We start from the raw sequence: 20,095 nt of genomic DNA, 5'->3' as shown, positions 1-20,095 counted from the left end.
AACTGCCCTCCTGGCCTTCTGCCTGGGCTTAAGAAGGGCTAAGCTCCGCCCCTTCCTGTCTCTAGGTTTCCCTGGTTGCTAGGGCAACCAGCACCTGCGCAGTCCTGGTGACTGGCAGTTGCGTTTTCCCTTTCCCGCCACTAGGGGTCGCTCCCGAGCCGTTTCTGCTCTCAGTCACAGGGCACCTGAGAGCTCTGTGACACTCCTGTACAGCCTATAGCCCTTGATATTCACCACCCAGTTATGCGTTGGATCCCACCACGTTTTGGTGAGCCCCACTATGTCTGGGTTTGTGTTAGCTAGCAGGAGGGAAAATTCCTTCTGCTTGTTCCCCATGCTACGAGCATTAGTGTGTAGGCATTTAAGGCCTCCTGAAGGTGTATGCACTCCCCCTAATCCCAGGACTATCTGGGTCTCTTACCTGGGTATTTCTTGTGCGTGTTGTCAGTTTTGGCAGGGCTGTTCTTGTGGGCAACACTTGGTTTGGTGGTCCGAGACTCCCTCCAACCTCATCCTCCCCTTCCCCCAGCAAGCCTAGTTTATGTGGTGCACCATGAAGAGATTTGCTGAGCCAGCTCATTGTGTGCTAGCTTGGAAACCAAACCAGCATAGCTGTGTAAGTGGAGTACTGTGTGGGCTAATTAGCTCCATAGAGATGGATGACTTTTTATTCCCAGAGCAGCACCATGCTAATGCAGCTGTACTGCATCCAGTTCTGGAGCTGGCATGTGTAGAGCTAGCTCAGTTATTCCTGGACTGTGCTGTCATCTGCCATATAATCATACTCGTGAATGCTTCGCACATGTATAAGTGTTTGCTGTGGTTGACCTAAATGTAGACATGACAAGTAAGTGTAGCAATAAGAGGTAAAGTGGAAAGAGAGCTGGGGTATTAATAATAGTATTATTGGTTATGTAAGTTAATGTTTCCAATCTGATGGTTCTGAATTGTTTAAACTCTTTCTAATTTGGGTCTCTACCATTTTAAAGATTTCTGATGAAACAAAACACCCATTATTTTTATGTCATGTAATGCAATTGCTTGGCTTTCCCTTTTTATACTGACTTCTCCCAAGCATTTCTCTATTTACCACTACTACTTTCTTTAAAAATATTTTTATTCTATCCTCACAACTCCTTAGCTTTTTTAGCCTAGTGTTGTAGGTGACTAGCTATTGGGGCTTTACTGCCATCCAGGTACCGGTGGTGTGTCCCTAAAGGTCCAAGACTGCATACTCCAATGCTTGGTGAAAGATACATTCTGACATCAGTTGGTACAGGACTGAAGATGCACTGGAAGACACAATGCTGTAGAAAATGTGGCCTTACATATCTTGGTGGGTTATGTGTCCCCAAAGTCCTTCCTCTGGGGAGATGATTAGCATTTTTGTAAACTAAGTGTTAATCTAAATATTAGATTTTGGTTAGGTGTTAATCTAGGTGTTAATCTAAAAACAAACTTCAGTCATGCTTTTAAGTGTACATTTTTCATAGATTCATTCATAGATCTATAGATGTTAGGGTCAGAAGGGACCTCAACAGATCATCAAGTCCGACCCCCTGCCTGGGCAGGAAAGAGCGCTGCGGTCAGATGAACCCAGCCAGATGTGTATCCAGCCTTCTCTTAAAGACCCCCAATGTAGAGGAGAGCACCACCTCCCTTGGAAGCCCATTCCAAATTTTGGTCACCCTTACCGTGAAGAAATTTTTCCTGATATCTAGCCAAAATCTGCTCTCTCAGTTTGTGATTTTATATTTATCCATCAAAGCAAATAATGGTGATTCTATTTAGGGTTGTGGCACATAGGCTGTCTTGGCAAGGAAAGGGGATTTAAGTCTATTTTGGTCATTTCCTAATTGTTTTTCTTTTTTTGTTGGTATTTTTTTCATTAGGGACACTGCAGTGACTTACTTATCTTTCAGACAGAACCATACTCACTTCTTAGGTAAGTTGAGATTATATAGAGGTACAATGAATCTAGGGCCAGCAGATGTTGTACTGCTTTTAATATCTGAAGAGGGTTTAATTTTATTTTATTTTTAACATAAAGCATTTAGAACCATTTATTCACGGAGATGCTGGTAAAATATAAAACCATTGTTTTAGTTAATATTGTAATTGTACTATGTATAATATTGCAAAACAGTATCAGAGGTTTAATTGTTTTGCAGAATGGTGATTTTATTTATATATGAGTTGATTTTAAAGATATTTCATTGTTATACCCTTAGTTTATAAGACTTTTGTAAATCCTGACTTCTTTTGTAGGTTGTGCCTTGACTGCATTGGTAAAAATGCAACTTTTTTAAAGAATCAAATATCCTGGTTGCCACCCGGACTTTTACAGCAAGTATTGAAAAAGATAACCTTTTGGGCTGCAGTTAAACATCGTCAGGAGAAAAGAGCTGAAACTGAAAGACAAGATCAAATAAGTGTCACCTGAGCAGTAGCAATAAAATTATTGAACACTACATGTAATTACAGTGTACAGCAAAGTTTGTTAGTCGCTACTGTATTTACTAGTGCTACAAATCAGCTTTTTGTTTAGCTGAGCTTTGAACAAGTTTGAACAAGTAAATCCTTTTTGTTTCCTGAAGTATAAGAAAGAGTTATATATTGTATGTATGATAATAATTCCACCCCCTTCAGATTTTTTAGGTTAATTTTTGCTGTTGTGGTCTTAATGAGCCAGTTCTTAATACTTATTCTTTCTGGATGAAAGTCACATAGCATATAGAACCTTTTCAGAGGGATAAAATGTCTTAGATTTAAAATCTTATTTTCACATTTGGCACATCAGCACCTGCTGAAATTAGTTTGGCACAATATTTTGATAAGCTGTACTTTTGCAATTATTAAAAAAAATTTATATTATTATGGTCATAATTCCAGATGCTATTATTTGATGTGACAGCACACGAGAAAGCCTAATTATTGATACTTGGAGCTAACAATCCTACTCAAAAGCAGAGAAATCAACAGGCTGTATAACTGTGGACACTAAATGAGCTCCAATATTTGTATATGGAAATACAAATACAGTTCATCTATGTTTCACTAATTCTGTAATCAGTGAAACTTTTTCAAAATAGAGTATATATATATATTGTATTTTGGATATGTAAATTTTATATTTTAGGTTTGAAATATTTTATGTTTATTTATTGTTAAAAGTATATATATTATTTACTATTTTCCCATCTGTTTCAAACGTTCAATTAACAGGGATGCTGTCACTAATGTTTTATGTATGCAACATATTTGAATATAGACCAGTTTTGTTTAGTTTTTACCATTTTTACAGTTTGACTATAGAACCTATGTAGGAAAGGAAGTTTTATAGTAAATATATATCTTAAGGGAAATACTTGGTGACCGAATATCACAGTTAAGCCATACGTTCATACTTCCTTCAACTAAGAAGCCATCTGATTTTTTTTCTTAAAAAAAATCTGCTAATGGGAATGAAAATTGTGGTCTTTATGTTAAAAAGAATTCCCCCTCACATGTAAACCATTCAGATTATTGAAGTGGTCCCAGGGGGTTTAGGATTTTCTCAGGTGATGACCACAGTATCAACACTCTGCACTTGTTAATGTGTTATTGCATATACAGCATTTACCCCACAGAGCAAGGAAATATTTCAGATATACCCTATTGCAATGCTTATATTAATTCCTAATAATTGCTATGACCCAGATCCTGCAGGAACTCTCATACATTTAACTTAACCTAGTAGAACAAAATAGGTTTAAAATGGGATAATTTAAATGCTGAAACATACGCCTGATTCTGTGAAGAATCAAAGCTTATGAGAGTGCTTCAGACCCTCCTTTGAACTGCTCTGATCAAACCTGAAAACCTTCCTCTACTTCCATCCTCAGTTTTTATGACTGGAGATCAAAACATTTAAAAATGCTTTTGAATGTATTTCTTTCATGTGTATATGTATAGGTTTGCCAGATAAGGGGGTAAGGATAGTTATTTGGAATGAATAGAAATTTGTAGGAGGCAGCTTTGGAATGAGTATCTCCATCAGTGCCACTGAGGACAATTTCCCCTCAGATGTAGTAGTACTCAGCTGTGGTGTTCTGCTTCAGTGCATATGCAAAACTCCCAGGGATATCAGCAAAAATATTTGCATGCTTAGAAAATCCTACTTTTCTGTTATACAGATGTGAGAAGAGACTTTTGCCTACAATCGAGGAGACGAATCAGAATATCCTGGGGGCATCTTCATTTCTTAATCCTTTTGCTTTATTTCATCTATTGCACCTGTGCCACTGTCAACGTTTACAATTGAGGGAGTGTGAAGACAAAGCTAGGACATGCAACAGCACATCCAGTGCACTAGTAGGGCAGTTGCTGGTGGACATTTATCACAGTCAGAAGAAAGGGAGGTGTAATGTCATATTTCAGGTTGCAGTGGAAATGCTGGGTCAATTACTACAAAGAATTTTGTTGGTGGTGCACTTGGGAAAGGCTTTTGGAGAAAGAAGCATTAGCTTAAGGAGGAATGAAAACACACAGGGAGCTTTCTTCAGTAGAGACTGAGTTCAGATTTTGTTCCAGACATTATAAAAAGTGCCTTTAGCACCATGTTTTTTTAAATGTGTGTTTCATAGGATTTGCAGTAGTTCCTTGTTTACTGTTAAAGTTAAAATACAATAAAATATGGGTTTTTCACAGACTGTTTGTAAGTCAATGATGATCACACGCTTGACATTTTCCATTCCAGCACAGAAAGCATTTCTTTTAGGAATACTTATTCTTCTTTACGTGTGGTCTAAGCTGGAGCACATGTACCTTCAGCACTTCTATCCTGGGGCAGCAACATCCGTGCCCTCTTTTTCCTCCTGCTCTCCAGTGAGAGCTGAAGGCAGCAAGATGTGCCTCCCACTCCTCGCTTCTTCTCACTTGCCTTGGACTCCAGACAGAGTGCTTTTGCCAGCAGCTCAGCTTCACACCACTGGTTCTCACCTCTCCAAACCTTTTCCCTTAACTTCTGTCATTTTTACCTAATTGGTATTTTCACACTGTCCACTGAGAAAAACAGCCTTCGGCCCTGGCTATTTGGCTTCCCAAATGGGAAAGGCTTCATTTCCCCCTCAAATTAAAGCCAAGCTTTAAATTCTCTGTATCCAGATGAGACTGAAGTTGGTTCCTTATTCCTGGTTCCTTTTTCAAAGCTCATTTTTACACATTAGAATAAATTGGGCAAGATAAAGAGCCAGAATTTCATGAGAAAAAGTATATTTAATAATAAAAATGTAAAATAATATCATGGATAGCCCTGAATAAAGAGCTGAGATCAGGGTGGGATTTGGGTCTCCCACAAGTCCTCAACAATTCCTTTCAAATCAGCTCCTGTCCTCCGAAGGATTCTCTGCCCACAAAGAATCAATTTCCTCTGGGCATAGATCTACAGCTCAATCCCACCCAACGGGTCAACAGTAAATAATTAATAATAATCACACTCGACAATGAGGAAGGGTGAACAACAGCAACTATTGTACAAAAACCAAGGAACCAGAAACAATCACAAACAAAGTCCAATGGAAACAATCAATAGCCAATAATGGAGAGGAACACACGCACACTGGTATGGTGATCCCTCGGGTCGGTGTCCCCCAGACAGCCAGACCAACGGCACTCTCTCATGGTCAATCACAATGAGGTATCGACTGCCCCGGTCCTCACTCACGCTCAATCACAAACCGATCACTTGCCCTGCTGCGGACACACAGCCAAGTTCAAGGACCTTCACAGTCCTGTCCCTTTTATACCCATAGTGACAGACAGCTGTCACTCACTGTCACAACCAGTCAAAATGTTGTGCACACGTTTCATTCACCTCTGCACTCCTCACTTTCATTCTGCACATGGCACCTAATTCAGCAGGCAACTTACCTCAGGGAAGGTTCCCGCCCAAAAGAGATGATGTACCGACGTACCCTGCACGCGCCCCGGCGGTAAGAGGAGGTCAGTGACACCATTGCGGTAGAACGTCAACTCACACGCCCCTCGTCAACCTGCATGTGCTTCAGAGGGGGTCTGTCTCCAACAGCTCGCACCACGTCCACTGCTGGGGGACACCTGAATAAGTCTGACCTAGGGCTGCCTGGCCCCGAGCTCTTCTCATGTTCCAGCCTGCCGCATGACAGCCCCCCAAGATCTGTGCGCAGTGTACGTTGCTCCAAGCAACGAGCTGAGTTTGGGCTGGGACTGTGGGAAAACCTGTTTTGGGTCACCTGGTTTTCTCTGTTTAAAAATTGCAAATTCCCTGATTTAAAAAAAAATTCTCTGATTAAAACCCCCAAAATCCACGATTAAATGGAACGCCACTATATATATGGGTATCAGTTGAACACAATGGTTTATTGATATGCTTACAATTTCAAAGCAATTTGTAAGCCTACCAGTGCCTCAATCACGATAGTAAAAGAAATTCTAAACACTTATACATTTTGGCATTTGATTTGGGGTTTGGGAAAATCAGAGCTCCCCCTGCCCCCTTTGCAAACCAGGATGCAAGTCCAGGCCCCTGACTCCCCACCCACAGCCCCCTCCAGCCCTGCCAGAGGGGGCTCCCAGCTGCCAAGGCTATGGGGCCAGGGACACGGGTCCACCCCCCCCCCGCAACAGCACCTGAACCCTGGCTGCTGCCTGTGGGAGGCAGCAGCTGCTGCAGCAGAACAGCGCACAGAGCCCGACTCCCCCTCCCCTGTGGGTGGCACGGCCAGAGTGGAGCCCGTGGTGGGGACTTGAGCTCCCCACCTTGATGCCATCTGCCCGGGGTGCCTGCAGCCCAGCAAGCAGGACCCAGTGTGGCAGGGCAGAGTGGGGCTCGGTGGGGAACCTCCTCTTTGCTGCAAGCCCTGCACCACCGTGACAAAACGGCCCCCCTGCCTGCCTGGCAGCAGTGAGGGGCACAACTCCACCACCATCCCCTCTGCTGCCGGGTGGGCAGCACGGGGTTTGCAGCAGCAAGGAGCTTCCCCACCTGGCCCCTCTTTGCCCTGCCACACTGGGTCTCCCCGCTGGGTTGCAGAGGTCCCAGGGAGGAGGGCAGCAGGGTGAGGAGCTCAAGCCTGCAGCAGGCAGCCCGCATCCACCCCAGCCCTGTGCACAGATCTAGGGGGCACATGCCTCCCCATCCACCCCTCCTGCTCCCCACAGCCACTTGCAGGCTGGAAGTCTGCCGACCTGCAGAGAGCTCTGCAAATGTGGAAAACCTGCATGTTTTTTTCTGTTAAAATGAAAAATCCACATTTTTCTCCGTTAAAAGGGAAAATCCATGTTTTTTGCATTTTTTTCACAGGAAAAGAAAAACGGATCCCTGATCACCACAAAACACACGCTTCTGCCATCTGGAGACCCTCCCTAGAAAGACTGGGCAGCATCCAGCCTGACCTGAAGCTCAGTTTTTGAGTGCCAACCTGACAACTGAGAACCTCTCAGGCCTGTGCAACAAATACACTGCCCCAAATAGAGCTGGGTTTTGATGGGATCATCAGCCAAAATCTTTTGGGGTCACCCCAAAACTCACATCATCACCTCTGGCAGGCTCTTGTGAAACAGCCTGGGCACAGCGTTTCCTGACCCAAACTTTGGTTTTCACGTGCCAGCCTGCCAACAGCCAGCCACCAGACCTGTGTGCCATTTACATTGCTATGAATGAGGAGCTGCTTTTAGGCTGAAGTTACAGGGCAAAACCCGCTTTGGATTACCCCAAAACACGCGTCGCCACCACTGAGGGGCTCTCCTGAAGAAGCCTGGGCAGGTCCCCGCTTGACCTGAAGCTCGGTTTTTGGGTGCCAGCCAGCCAGTTGACACCCACCCTACAAGGCCTGTACCCTGCTGTTCTGCCAGGCACTGCACAGCAGTAAGAACAGCTGCATACACATTGAACTGTAGAAATGAGGGGCTGGAAGGGACCTCGAAAGATTGAGTCCAATGCCTCTTCTCTGGGCAGGAATACTGCTGAGATCACTTGATCCCAGCAAGGTGTCTGTCCAGTCTGCTCTTGAAGACTTCCAAAGTTGCGGACTGCACCCCCTCCTTGGGAAGTCTAGTCCAGATTCGGGTCACCCTCATCGTAAAGACGTTTTTCCTTACGTCCAACTTGAAGCCATCCTCTGACATTTTATGGCCATTGCTCCTTGTCCTCCACCTGGGCGCCCTAGTGAACAGTTTTTCTCCCAGCTCCCAATATTCACCCTGTACATTCTTATAGACGGCCACCAAGTTCCCCCACAGTCTTCATCCCTTAGTCTGTCTGCAGAGGTTTGTTCTCCAGGCCCTTAATCATTCTCATGGCCCTTCTCTGAACCTTTCAAGATTTTCCACATCTTGTTTGAAGTGCAGCACCCAGAACTGGACATGGTCCTCCAGCTGGGCTCTCACCAGCACCGAGTAGAGAGGAAGTATCACTTCCTTAGCCCTGCTCCCGACACATTGGCTAATGCTTCCCAGTGTGCTATTAGCTTTGTTGATGACAGCGTCGCACTGGCAGCTCGTGTTCATCCTGTGATCAACCATCGCCTCGAGGTCTCCGAGATGCTGGCCAGGACATTTCCTCCTAAGCTATATTCACATTGCTGGTTACTTACTTCTCTGCAGATGAATCACTTTGCATTTATCCTTATTGAAAATATGGGAATGTTACATCAACTTGTCAAATTTCCCTCGAGGCCCCAGCCAGAAGCTTGGTAAAGTAAATTTGCACTGGGTGTTCTCGTGTGAACAGATGTGCCCATTCACAACTCAGCAAAAACAGGTCTATTACAAGAGGAGAGGGGAGCAAGGGCACACCTGAAGCAAAATCTTAACTATTAACTTTTAGCTGTAGCTCAGAATTAATCACAGTTATAGTCAGTGGCAAACCAACCCAGGGAGCTACCATCTAGTTCTGTCACTGGGGAAGGGAGTCTCATGTAGGGCTGCCATCCAGGGGTAAGTGCTGGGTAGGGAGGCCCACCCCAGAGGCCCAGTGCTCCCCACTGCCAGGGGTTGCTGCCCTTCTTCTGGGGCTCTGTCTCCTATGCCAGCCCAAGGTACAGGGGCTGGATAGGGAGGTCTGCACAGGAGTTACTGTCACACTGATGCTGTAGAGCGGTACTATGGAGCACCACTGTGGATCTGCCTCCAGGGATTTCCCCTGCTCCACTGGGGGTCTTTGCCGCTTTGCTGGGGATCTCCATCACTCTTCCACAAGGTGAGGGTCTCCATTGCTCTTCTGGGGGTCTACACCACTTCTTCATGCTGCTGGGGGTATCCATCACTCCTCTGTCCTGCCAGGGGTTTCTGTTGGTCCTCTTCAGGCTGCCCTGGAACTCCAGGTCTTTTAGGTCCTGCCCTATACCAGTGGTTTGGCTCTGGGGCTTTTCAGCTGTTTTTACTGTAGTGTATCACCTCCATCCACTACAGAGCACTGTGCTCAGAAGCACTTCCAATCTGAGGAGTCGACTGAATACATCCAGGGAGTGATTGCTGCCTGGATTCTCTCCCCTTTACCCACACCTGTGCTTTGCACCAAAACTGAGGGCCACCCCACTGTAGACTATTGCAGGGGTTACAACGGGGCCGAACTTTTGGTCACCTTGGCGTAATTTGGCATCAATAACAGACTTCACAGATTTGGAAGGGAGGGCTGGGAGGCTGCCTCTCTCCTTACACTCTCTCATGTGCCTCTTACAAGCGCTGAACCTCGCCAACCTCGTCACCAGAAGCAAACTCCCTATGACCCGAACCACACCTGATGGTTCCAGGCTATGCTGGGACAAGACATTCAAAACCTGCCAACACATCTCCACCACTCCCATAATAACTACACCCCACAACAGAACCATCACCATTCCTGAATCTTACATCTGCACCTCCAGAAATGTAATATATCTCATCCAGTGCACCAAATGCCCTGAAGGAAAATATGTAGGCAAAACCAAACAACAAATATGCACCAGAATGAACACACACTTAAAATTTATCAAAGACAAGAATACCCAACTACCTGTGGGTGCACACTTCTCACAAGACAATCACTCTCTCTCCAATCTCTCAGTTCTCAAGGGAATTTACAAAACACCTTTTGCAGACGAGCCTATGAACTATGAATCTACCTGGATACAAAAAAATCATGGACCTGAATATAGACATTGGATTTATGATACATTACAACCTGCCTGACACCTGATTCACCAGGTACCTGCCTGACCTTACCACTCGCTCTCTCACCCACTGGCTCCTCCATTTACATCTTCACTGACTGCCTGTCTTGCCTGCATACCAGGCTCTGGCTTCTTTACTACTCAGTCTGTAGCAGGAAGCCCCTTTTCCTGCCTGCCCCCCCCCCCAGTGTAACAAGGAGGCTCCCCTTCCATCAATAATTCCCCTCTTTGGATATGTCTTTTCTCTTGTATCTTTTCTTCCTTCCTCCTTTCTTCTTCTCCCTTTCTCACTACAAGATATAGAATTATTTAGGTATTTTTCTTTCTGGTATAAGGAATCGTGTTTTATGAAATGACATAGGTGTTCTACATTTTGTAGCTGGGCATTTATATCCACCTCTTATTGTATTTTGATATTTTTATCTATTTGTGTGCCATGGCATTTATATTTGATACTCTTGTATTTTTATACTCTTTACCCTGTAATAATGCTGGCAAGGGTGGGAATCGAACTGCCACCTCCCTGTATCAGGCCAACCCCTGAATGAGTGAGTGGATCAGTAATTGAATGTGTAGCTAGCTACAGTAAGAAGTTAATGAGTGACAATTGACACCTACCAAATCTCAGATTAAGGAGAGAAAGAAATCAATAGGGGCCAGTGTGGCAGCCAGGAACTCCCTGAACCTTCATTATTAAAGGGACAGAAGCCGCAGGTTGAATTAACCGGAGCCGAAGACCAACTTTTGGGGCTGAATATCACTAGATTGACTGCTCCCAGAGCCCTATTCATGACAATGATAAATTAATAAAAATTCATCACTGGACTTCCGAAACTGCATGCACCTGCAGACGTGACCCCTGGGGTTTACAGCTGCCATCCAAGGGGGACGTCCCACAAGAGTCAACGACCCCTGGACTGGGCAAGCCTGAAAACTTGGGAGTCACCAAAATCTGCCAAGGACAGATAAAAGGCAATGAAGAGTGACCGTCAATGGCCCCCTCTTGATCTTCAACTTGACCAGCCCCCGCCTGTCCAGCCAGAAGGACCAGTCAGTGACCCCCTTCTGGAAGACAACACCATGTTGGAAGAAGCCTTGACTGGCCACCGACGGCAGACTCCAACGCCTGTGGGATAGGTATACTTGACTCTGGTGCTTCACAGATCAGATATTTATAACTAGCTACTGTGCGTGTGTGAGTGCATGTGCATGTGTGTGTGCGCTTGAGGGGATTGGCCCCAAGGTTTATGATTTGATTTCACTGCAACATTTCAATCTGTCTAATAAACTAGAATTTTAAGGATCTTGAGTTGGTCATTTGTAGCCAACAATTCCATCCAGGAAGAGCACACATCAACTGCAGATGCTTCCTCTGCCTGACGAAGGGTATTTATATCCAAACGCTTGTTAAGAAGAAATATTCCAACTGTTTGGATTGGTCTAATAAATGATATCAGATTTACCCAAAGAACCTTGTCTGCCTATAACGGGTGGACAAAATATGGCCTAAAGGTTGGATGTGGTCCACGAGGCCATTCTATACGGCCTGCAGGGCCCCTAAAAATTTTAGAAAAATAATATTGATCTGTCCTTGGTTCCTGTCAAAAATGACAGGAACCAGGGGTAGTAGGACCCAAGGGAATCCTCAGTGGGCTCCTGCAACAGCAGGGCCCACCTGGCTCCACCCGCCCAGCCGGTCGCCCCAGCAGGGGCTTCTGGCCTGGGACCACATGGCTGCCGTGTGCCAGAACCTCAGGTAAGGGGCAGGAGGACCGCGGGCAGGGAAGGAGCCTGGGGAAAAGCGGCCCCTCACCCACCCCGTGGCCAGAGCTCCCTGCTGCAGCCACTCGCAGCCTGTACAGGGCTGTCCAGAGTAGCCACAAGCAGCCCCACATGGGCTGTGAAAAGCTGCAGCACAGGGCGCTGGGCACAGGGTGGGCGAGGGGCTGCTTTTCCCACGCTCAGCACCACCTTGTAACCCGCCCCCACTGCCAGCCTGGGCCCCGCCAGCTCCGGGCTTGCCCGTTGGGGCTGTGCATGGCGGCAGCTCCTGAGGCCCCACCCCCGCTTGCCATGCCCGGCAGTGTTTCCTGCTGCTGCCCACCTGGAGCTTGCATGCTGGGCAGCACAGAGGCGGCGGTGGCAAACACTGCCTGGCATGGCAAGCGGGGGGCCGCACTTGCTGCCTCTGTGCACAGCCCCAACAGGCAAGCCCGGAGCCAGCATGGGGCCCAGGCTGGCAGCGGGGTTGGCTTACAAGCTGGTGCTGAGTGAAGGGGAAAAGTGGCCCCTCACCTGCCCTGTGGCCGGCGCTCCCTGCTGAAGCTGCTTGCAGCCCACACGGGGCTGCCTGTGCTTGCTCTGGAGAGCCCCGCGCGGGCTGTGAGCAGCTGCTGCAGGGAGCGCCGGCCATGGGGCGGGCGAGGGGCCACTTTTCCCCTGCACTCAGCACCAGCTTGTCCCCTGCTGGCGAACAGGGGGGCAGGGCTACGCGCTGTCCCACCTGTACCGCGGGGCTGGGGGGCACTGGGAGTGAGCCAGTGTACAGGGCTCACACCGGTGTCCCAGGGCCAGCACCAGCAGGGCCCAGAGCAGGGCAGCAGGAGTGCAGGGTCCTGGCTGGCAGGGGCTCTCTGGAGCTGAGCCAGCTCCCCCCTCTCCCTGCTGGTGCGGCCCAGCCCGGCTCCACAGACTCCTGCCAGCCTGTGCCCCGCTCTGGGCCCTGCCAGTGCTGGCCCTGGGACATTGGTCCCAAGATGGTGACCAGGGGGCGGGGCACCTGTCAAGGGGCAGGGCAACCCATGCGGCCCTCGACAGCTTGCCAAAACGGGGTAAGTGGCCCTCCACCCAAAATAATTGCCTGCCCTGACCTATATCCTCAGACCAACACAGCTACAACCTACACCCCGTGCCCTGACCATTTACACTTCTGCCTCTCCTCACCTTCTTCCCCTCCTCTCCTTCTCTACCCCTTGTCTTCCTAATTTCCAGCCATTTACTTTTTCACAGACTGCCTCTCTTCTACCTTGGAGAACTCAACTACAGCAGTCTCCCTTGCTTACCTTTGGCATTATTTCCCTCTTGTCTTTGCATTGTTTTCCTCATTTCTACCTGTTTACATTCTCACATACATCCTGTCACACTTTTAGCTTCTCTCATTCCTTGGAGATCTCAGAACAGCAGAGACTCCCTATGTCTGAAGAAGGGTGATTGCACCCAAAAGCTTGCAAAGAAGTTTTTTTCTAACTACTCAATTGGTCTAATAAAAATATCTCATCTACCCAAAGAAGCTTGCCTGCCCTCTTACAATTGTGTACTTTAACGCCAAATGTTATGATCCAAGGCCACCAAACAGTGGAAACAGGCTCGAGTAGCCCTTCCAACCTGCGTACCCTCTGCTTGCTAGCGAGGGTGTGCAGATGAGGAATAAAGTTGTTACTGTGGAACATAACCGTAGTCAAACATGCAGAACACATGCATAGAAATATAAAGTTTTTGACTACATGCTACTACTATGAGCATGGGTCCTACCAGAATGACAATGGGACATTTTTTGCGTCTTGGTTCAGGCTCAAACCATGTTAAGAATTACACCCTGGTTTTTCTGCTTTGGTTTTCCTTATTAAACATGCAACAGTCTTCTCAGACAGAAATATAGGCCGATATGAGGGTTTTTTGGATAAGCTCTCATCATGGCTTTTCACTATGAATGTGTCAAGTTATTCATTTAGAATTATTTGTGTCTACTTTGTGCCTGTTGTTATTTTCTATTTATTTGTCATTTATTAAGGTAAAATAAAACACATGTATTTTTTCCCAGTAGGAAATTCCACATTATAAATATTATTTCCTTTATTTTTTTCACATGGAAACATATGGTTTGTATAAACCCATACTGATTCTTCTAAACTTGTATTTACTAGAATCCAAGATGAACAGCATGGGGAAAGCATGCCTCATCTTGGATCTGAGTACCAGCACTCTGTCTCCAGTTAGGTCCAGGAGCAAGCAGTCGTCTAGGGCAGGGATCTGGCAGGGCATGGGGCAGCAGCATGCATTGGGAACGGGAGGCAGCAGGTGCTGGGGATCGAGCAGCAGCAAGGGTGGGCAGCAGCATGTGATGGGGATCAGGCAGCAGCGTGGGCTGAGAATCGGGTGGGGGCACAGGTGAATGGGGGCCAGTGGTGCGCTGTGGATCAGGGGACAGGTGGCAATGCACAGGCGTGAGGGACAAATAGCAGGGGAGCAAGGGGCAGGGGCAGGCTGCCTGCTGTCCTCTTCCACAGCTGGGGGCAGATTTAAGAAAACCCTCCAATAATGAGGACTCTATATATGGGAATTTACAGCAAGTTATAGAATTATAATGTTATCATTTTCTGTATATGAAATCTACCTATTTGGGGTGGTCATCCTACATTCAAAGCCTTCTTGGATTCAGGCAAATATGGTATTAATTGCAAAAATGAATGATCATAACTGATGCATACTATTCCTTCCAATAACAGAACACAAAAGACAGATGAGAACTGAAAATCCCTGTATCAGCACCAGGAGTAGCAGCGGTACGCATCTGTCTGACTCACGGGACAATAGAATTAGGCTGAGTGAGGCATCAGCTGGCTGAACGTAATCCTTGCTTGAAAGATACAGCGAGGCTGGAGTGACCTCTCCAGAGCACACAAGCCTGGGCAGTGTATATGGAGACAGCGAGCTGCCTATGCGCCAGTGTCCCCCTCTCAGCCTTGCTGCTTTAGTCCAAAGGAAAGGCAGGTGCCAGTACGTTTGGAGCCCGCTTGGCTGCAGGGGCTGTCGGTGCAAAGGAGATCTTCCATTTGTCCCTCTGTTGGGGCTCTGCTCTTGACTGGCTTCTGACTAGGGTTAAAAAACCCAGTCTACCCAGTCATGGAGTGGACCTCACTTCCACAACTTTCTGGCAGCATTTCCTCCACCAGGGGTAAGACATCTCTATCCTTGGAGGTGTTTAAGACCTGGCTAGACAAAGCCTTGGCTGGGATGATGTAGTTGGGGCTGGTCCTGCTTGGAGCAGGGGGTTGGACTAGATGTGACCTCCTAAGGTCCCTCCAATCCCCATTTTCTAAGAGTCTGTGATTCTAAGAGTAGTACCCTCAAGGTGCTCTTCTGCACAAAGCCATTGGCACCCTAGAGCCACGCCCAGCACTCAGCGATAAGTCACAGGTAGTCCCATCGACTGTAAGTTATGGTAGCAGGTAAACTGGACCTGACCTGGAGGAGTACCAGCACCACATTCCTAATTCCTGAGGGGAAGCTTTGTATGTCACTATCCGTGCATGCCCTTGCTGGTGTCCTTACTGTTTGTGAGACATTTGTAGAGCAATGACATGGCTTGGGACGCTTTACTTCCTAAGAGCTTTGGAGAACTCTTCTTCCGTAGCCTGTGCCTCTCCACGTCCAGCCTTTCTTATTTCTAAAAACCCAGTTTTCAGTCTCACCAAGGATGTGGAAACACAAAACAGTTGCCAGTATCATACGTTACCCCAACTGCTTTGTGCCTGCAATGAGAAAAATCTTTGTTTTAGCAAACTCTGATACATTTGCAAATATATCTGACTGTCTTCTTCGAAAGAGTCCCCCAGTGGTGGGGACATGTGGTTTGGGGTAATGTGAAAAGGATTTTCACGCATAGTCACAGCCCAAAAATCATCTTGTTTTTTGGGTCACTGTGCATATCAGCTCTGTGGGGCCATCAGTTGAGAGGCTGGCACACAAAAACCAAGCTTCGGGTCAGGCAGAGGCCTCCCAGGCTTCTTCAGGAGAGTCTCTGGGTGGCCACAATTTGTGTTTTGGGATTTTGCCCTGTAATTCTGGCCTAAACTCAGCTCCTTATTGGGGTTATGCACATAGCACAGGCCAGGGTGGACGCATGTCAGATGGCAGTCTGGTACTCAAAAACTAGACTCAAGTCAGGCTGGAACCTACGCAGGTTTCTTCCAGAGAATCCCCCAGTGGCAGGGATGTCTGGTTTGGGGTTTTGCCCCATAATCCCAGCCCAAAAGCAGCATAGTTTGTGCAATGTCCTTGTAACCCGGGCGATACTCCAAGAGGTACCCCCTCTCCAACTGAAGGGATCAGAGCAGGTGCACAAGCGCTGTGGGAGGTGTAGGGACTCTCCTCCCCCTATAGAGCAGAGCCAGACCACCAATGGGGACTTAACCATATACCTTGTAATGAGGGAACAATACTGGGAACATAACCGGTATAAACCAGGGGGTATAGGGGACACTACAATGCCCTGAAGGGGCAGGATTCAATGGTTAGACGCTTACAACCACAGACACATTCATCCAGTTGACAAAAGATAGGGTTAACCAAAATGTAAAACACAGACAGCTGAACAAACAATACTGGTTGGTATTACTGGAAATACAAAAGGCACAAAATGTCAAATGACAAGAAATATAGGGCCTAGGTACCTAGAGGGGGAGAACACAATGGCTCCTTTCCACAACCAGAGGAATTTCTCCCCATTAGCTCACTCACCCCCAGTCACCAGAAACTCAAACTTGAACCCAGCTCTCCCATGTGGCAGGCAGAAACTCTACCCCACAGCCACCAGGATAGGTGCTACTCCAGCCTGCGAGGGGTCTTGACCTTCCTCACGTCGTGCTGCCTGGCCTCTGATTAGAGAAGCTGGAAGCAGAGCTGGGAACCCCTCAGGTCACTGCTCAGATCCTGGCTGGAGCAGGGGAGCCTCTCCTGCTGGCTGCAGCCTCTCCCAGGAGATCCTGGAGCCCAGCGGGAGCCTCTCTTGCCAGCCGCACGCTGCACTGCAGAGGGTCCCACTGCTGCCTGCAGGTCCCACTCCTCTAGGCTCTTCTCGGGCACTGCTCCTGCCCCCCAGCCCAGCTCTTTGAAACTCCTTCCTCCTAGTCCCTTACCGGTCTCCCCTGAGTCAGCCGCGCTGCCCCTTTTATCCCCCTCCTGGTAACCCCAGGGGCCTATCAGGGGACACAGAGGGTGAGTCTCTGGGGCCTGACTGGTGAGGAAAGGGAATCCCAAGTCCTCCAATCATCTTTTCCCTTTCAAAACCCCTGGGCCAGGTCACTGTGAGCTAGCCCGTCACATCCTTAGCATGTAAGGCTGGGGTCTGTTAGTTGGCTGGCAGGCAGGCGCACAAACCCTGAGCTTTGGGTGGGAGGGGGGACTGCCCGGGCATCTGCCGGCGAGTCCCTTGGTGGCACAGACATGTATTTGGGGCTTATCCAAGGAGCTTTTTGCCCCGTAACCCCAGCCAAACTCAGCTCCTTTCTCTCAGCAACGTAGGTAGCGCACAGGCCTGGGGGCTGTCATGTGAAAACGGCCCTTCTGGTCGCACTGCTCTCTGCGCGGGGCTTTCAGGAGAGTCGCCAGGGCTGGAGACGTGTGGCCTGGGGTGACCCCAGGAGGATTTCGCCCCCTAATCCCACCCCGAACTCAGCTCCATATACACGGGCAACGCATTTAACATGCAGGCCTGCGGGACCACGAATCGTCAGGCTGGCTTGCGAAAGCCAAGCTTCGGGGCAGGCAGGGCTGCGGCGGAGCCCCGGGTGGTGGAGACCTGCATTTTGCCCTGACCCAAAAAGGATTTTGCCCATGACCCCGGCCCAAACCCAGCTCCTCATTCAGGGCCAGATGCGCAGTGCACCACAAAACAGAGCTGCTGGTCAGGTGACCCGTGACCACCCCTCCCTAACTGAGCAGGACGGTCCCACAACATGAACATCGAGTCCTGAAAGACCCCGGGCAGCATCTGTCCCGGACTCCCCTCATCGCCCCACTGTCACGTGCAGGGATCCCCGGTTTCGGAAACGAGGACGGAGGAAATCACATATTTGCTTGTTTCCAGGAGAAAAATACAAGAGACCGCAGCACGCCCACACGCGCACGCGTCGCCAAAGGCTGCCTACCGCGCTGCCAGGGGGCGCCGGGGTAGCCGGGGGCGTGGCCGAGCCGCGGGGGCTGCGTGCGCAGCCCAGTGAGGGTGGGGGGGCAGCGCCGGAAGTGCGGGCCGTGGCAACGGATATGGGGGCGGGGCTAGCGCCGGAAGTGTGGGCCGCAGCGCCGGATGTGGGTGTGTGGGCAGTTGCTGAGAGGAGCAGCGGGGGGTAAGTAGGCGGCAGGATCCGACCCGGCCCCTCAACCCGGGCGGGGCGGGGCCCTGCGGGGTGCAGAAGGGACGGAGCGGGCCTGGTGTCCGGGGGCAGGGGCACCACGGGGCAGCTCGCTCCGGCCGCAGCGACTTGGACGTTACGAAGAACGCCCGGCTAGGGGCCCTGCGTGCTGCCGCGGGCTCCCTCCGTGAGGCGGGCGGGCGGAGTCGCCTGGGAGGGTGCAGGGGTCGGACTGTGGTCGCGGTGGCCGGGACACGCGAGTCCCGCGCTCCTGGAGCCGCGTCGTCAGCGCCCCAGCGTGAGCGACCGGCCCCACGGCCCGTTCCGTGCTCCCCCGGCACCGAGCCGGGCCGGTCCGCACGGCCCGTTGTGGCCTGTCCCGCTCTCACTTCCTGCGCCAGGTCCTGGACTTCCCGGGTGTCTTTCGTCTCATCTGCTTCATGCTCGGGAGGGTTTACGGGGATTTTTTCTTCTTTCCTCCGCAAGGGCTCCTTGGGTTGGCAGCGTAGTGGCTGGATGCGGGGGCTCCCGGTGCAGCAACGGGGACTTTTCCCAAGAAACCCCATAGTGTGTAAGCCTGGTCTCTGAACCTGGTTTCACTGCATGTGCATGGCATATTCTGCCATCAGCTGATACGCTCACGACTGAAGCAACGCAAAACGTGGGGGAGACGGTTGCAGATGGCAGCTGGGACTCGGGCGCCCTGCTGAAACCCGCGTGTCGCAGGACCGGCGCTTTACCCACATGAGCCCACATCCCCTCGTGAAAGGAATGGCATTTGCCCTGACCGTCTCGTCTTGTCTCGTGAGCGCAGGGTGGTGTCAAAATGGCGGATGACAACGAGGAGCTACAGGCAGATGAAGAGGTCCCCGCCCCGGCTGAGGACGGCTTCGAGCAGCTGGAGATCGACAGCCCTGCAGAGCGCAGCGGCCACGTGGCGGTGACTGATGGACAGTGCATGTATGTCTGGGGCGGCTACAAGGTACGCCTCTCTGGGCTGCTCTTCTTTATTACAATCTACGGTTTTACCACGATGTCCCAGTCTGACAAAGAGCTTGTCTCTGCGCTTGTCCAGGTGTCAGTCGTTAAGGATCTTCTCTGCATCGGCAGGCCCCCCTGCTTGCAGCCAGACTGTATAATGTAACAGCTGTTAAAATGAGCTTTCATGTGCTGAGTGCTTAATTATGATTTTAAGGTGATCTTTAAGGCTTTAAAAAGGGTCAGTGAAGATCTAGTTAGGAATTTCTGGAGGGACTGGATGTATTTAAATCAGCTGGACGATCTCCACCTCCGAGTGCTGAGGGAATTGGCTGAGGTCATTGCGGAACCTCTGGCGCGGCTTTACGAGAACGCGTGGTCCTCTGGTGTGGTGCCAGAGGACTGGAAGAGGACCAGCGTGGTTCCCATCTCCAAAAAAGGGAGGAAGGAGGACCCGGGGAACTGTAGGCCAGTTAGTCTTACCTTGATCTTGGGTTAGCTTTTTGAGAGAATTATTCTGGCACATGGCCACGAGAGGGCAGAGGGGGAGATTATGCTTGGGGGCAACCAACACGGGTTCATTAGGGGCAAGTCCTGTCAGACCAACCTGGTGGCCTTCTACGACTAGATCACCAAATCCCTAGATGCAGGGGTAGCAGTGGACATCGTCTTCCTGGACTCTCAGAAGGCCTTCGACACTGTCTCTCACCCTGTTCTCATGAAGAAACTGGGGGGCTGTGGTGTTGACACCTACACAGTCAATTGGGTTGCCAGCTGGCTGGAGGGCCGCACCCAGAGAGTGGTGGTGGACGGGTC

General features: G+C 49.4%; 2 protein-coding genes across 6 annotated transcripts in view; both read left to right on the top strand.

Moving 5' to 3' along the window:
- KLHDC1 (kelch domain containing 1) overlaps nt 1-8,025 on the top strand; it is a 56,266-nt gene extending 48,241 nt beyond the window's left edge. For 3 of the 4 annotated variants that reach the window (XM_019518334.1, XM_019518335.1, XM_019518336.1), the window contains 2 exons: nt 1,893-1,945; nt 2,269-4,690. In XM_019518334.1, the coding sequence (XP_019373879.1) occupies nt 1,893-1,945; nt 2,269-2,443 (228 nt within the window). In that variant the 3' untranslated portion in view covers nt 2,444-4,690. Of the gene's footprint in view, nt 1-1,892; nt 1,946-2,268; nt 4,691-7,321; nt 7,702-7,988 lie in introns of those variants that run through there. The other variant, XR_002097578.1, reaches the window with a different exon arrangement.
- A 10,254-nt stretch (nt 8,026-18,279) lies between these two features.
- The window catches only part of KLHDC2 (kelch domain containing 2), a 22,413-nt gene continuing 20,597 nt past the window's right edge, over nt 18,280-20,095 (top strand). Inside the window, exons 1-2 of one of the 2 annotated variants that reach the window (XM_019518333.1) lie at nt 18,280-18,295; nt 19,116-19,283. In XM_019518333.1, the coding sequence (XP_019373878.1) occupies nt 19,128-19,283 (156 nt within the window). In that variant the 5' untranslated portion in view covers nt 18,280-18,295; nt 19,116-19,127. Of the gene's footprint in view, nt 18,296-19,097; nt 19,284-20,095 lie in introns of those variants that run through there. The other variant, XM_019518332.1, reaches the window with a different exon arrangement.

The sequence above is a fragment of the Gavialis gangeticus genome, unplaced genomic scaffold (genome assembly GCF_001723915.1).
Source record: "Gavialis gangeticus isolate Ggan-Ray unplaced genomic scaffold, GavGan_comp1, whole genome shotgun sequence".
Taxonomy (NCBI): domain Eukaryota; kingdom Metazoa; phylum Chordata; order Crocodylia; family Gavialidae; genus Gavialis; species Gavialis gangeticus.
Note: the sequence above shows the minus strand (reverse complement) of the source record. Positions and strands in the feature narration are given on the sequence as shown.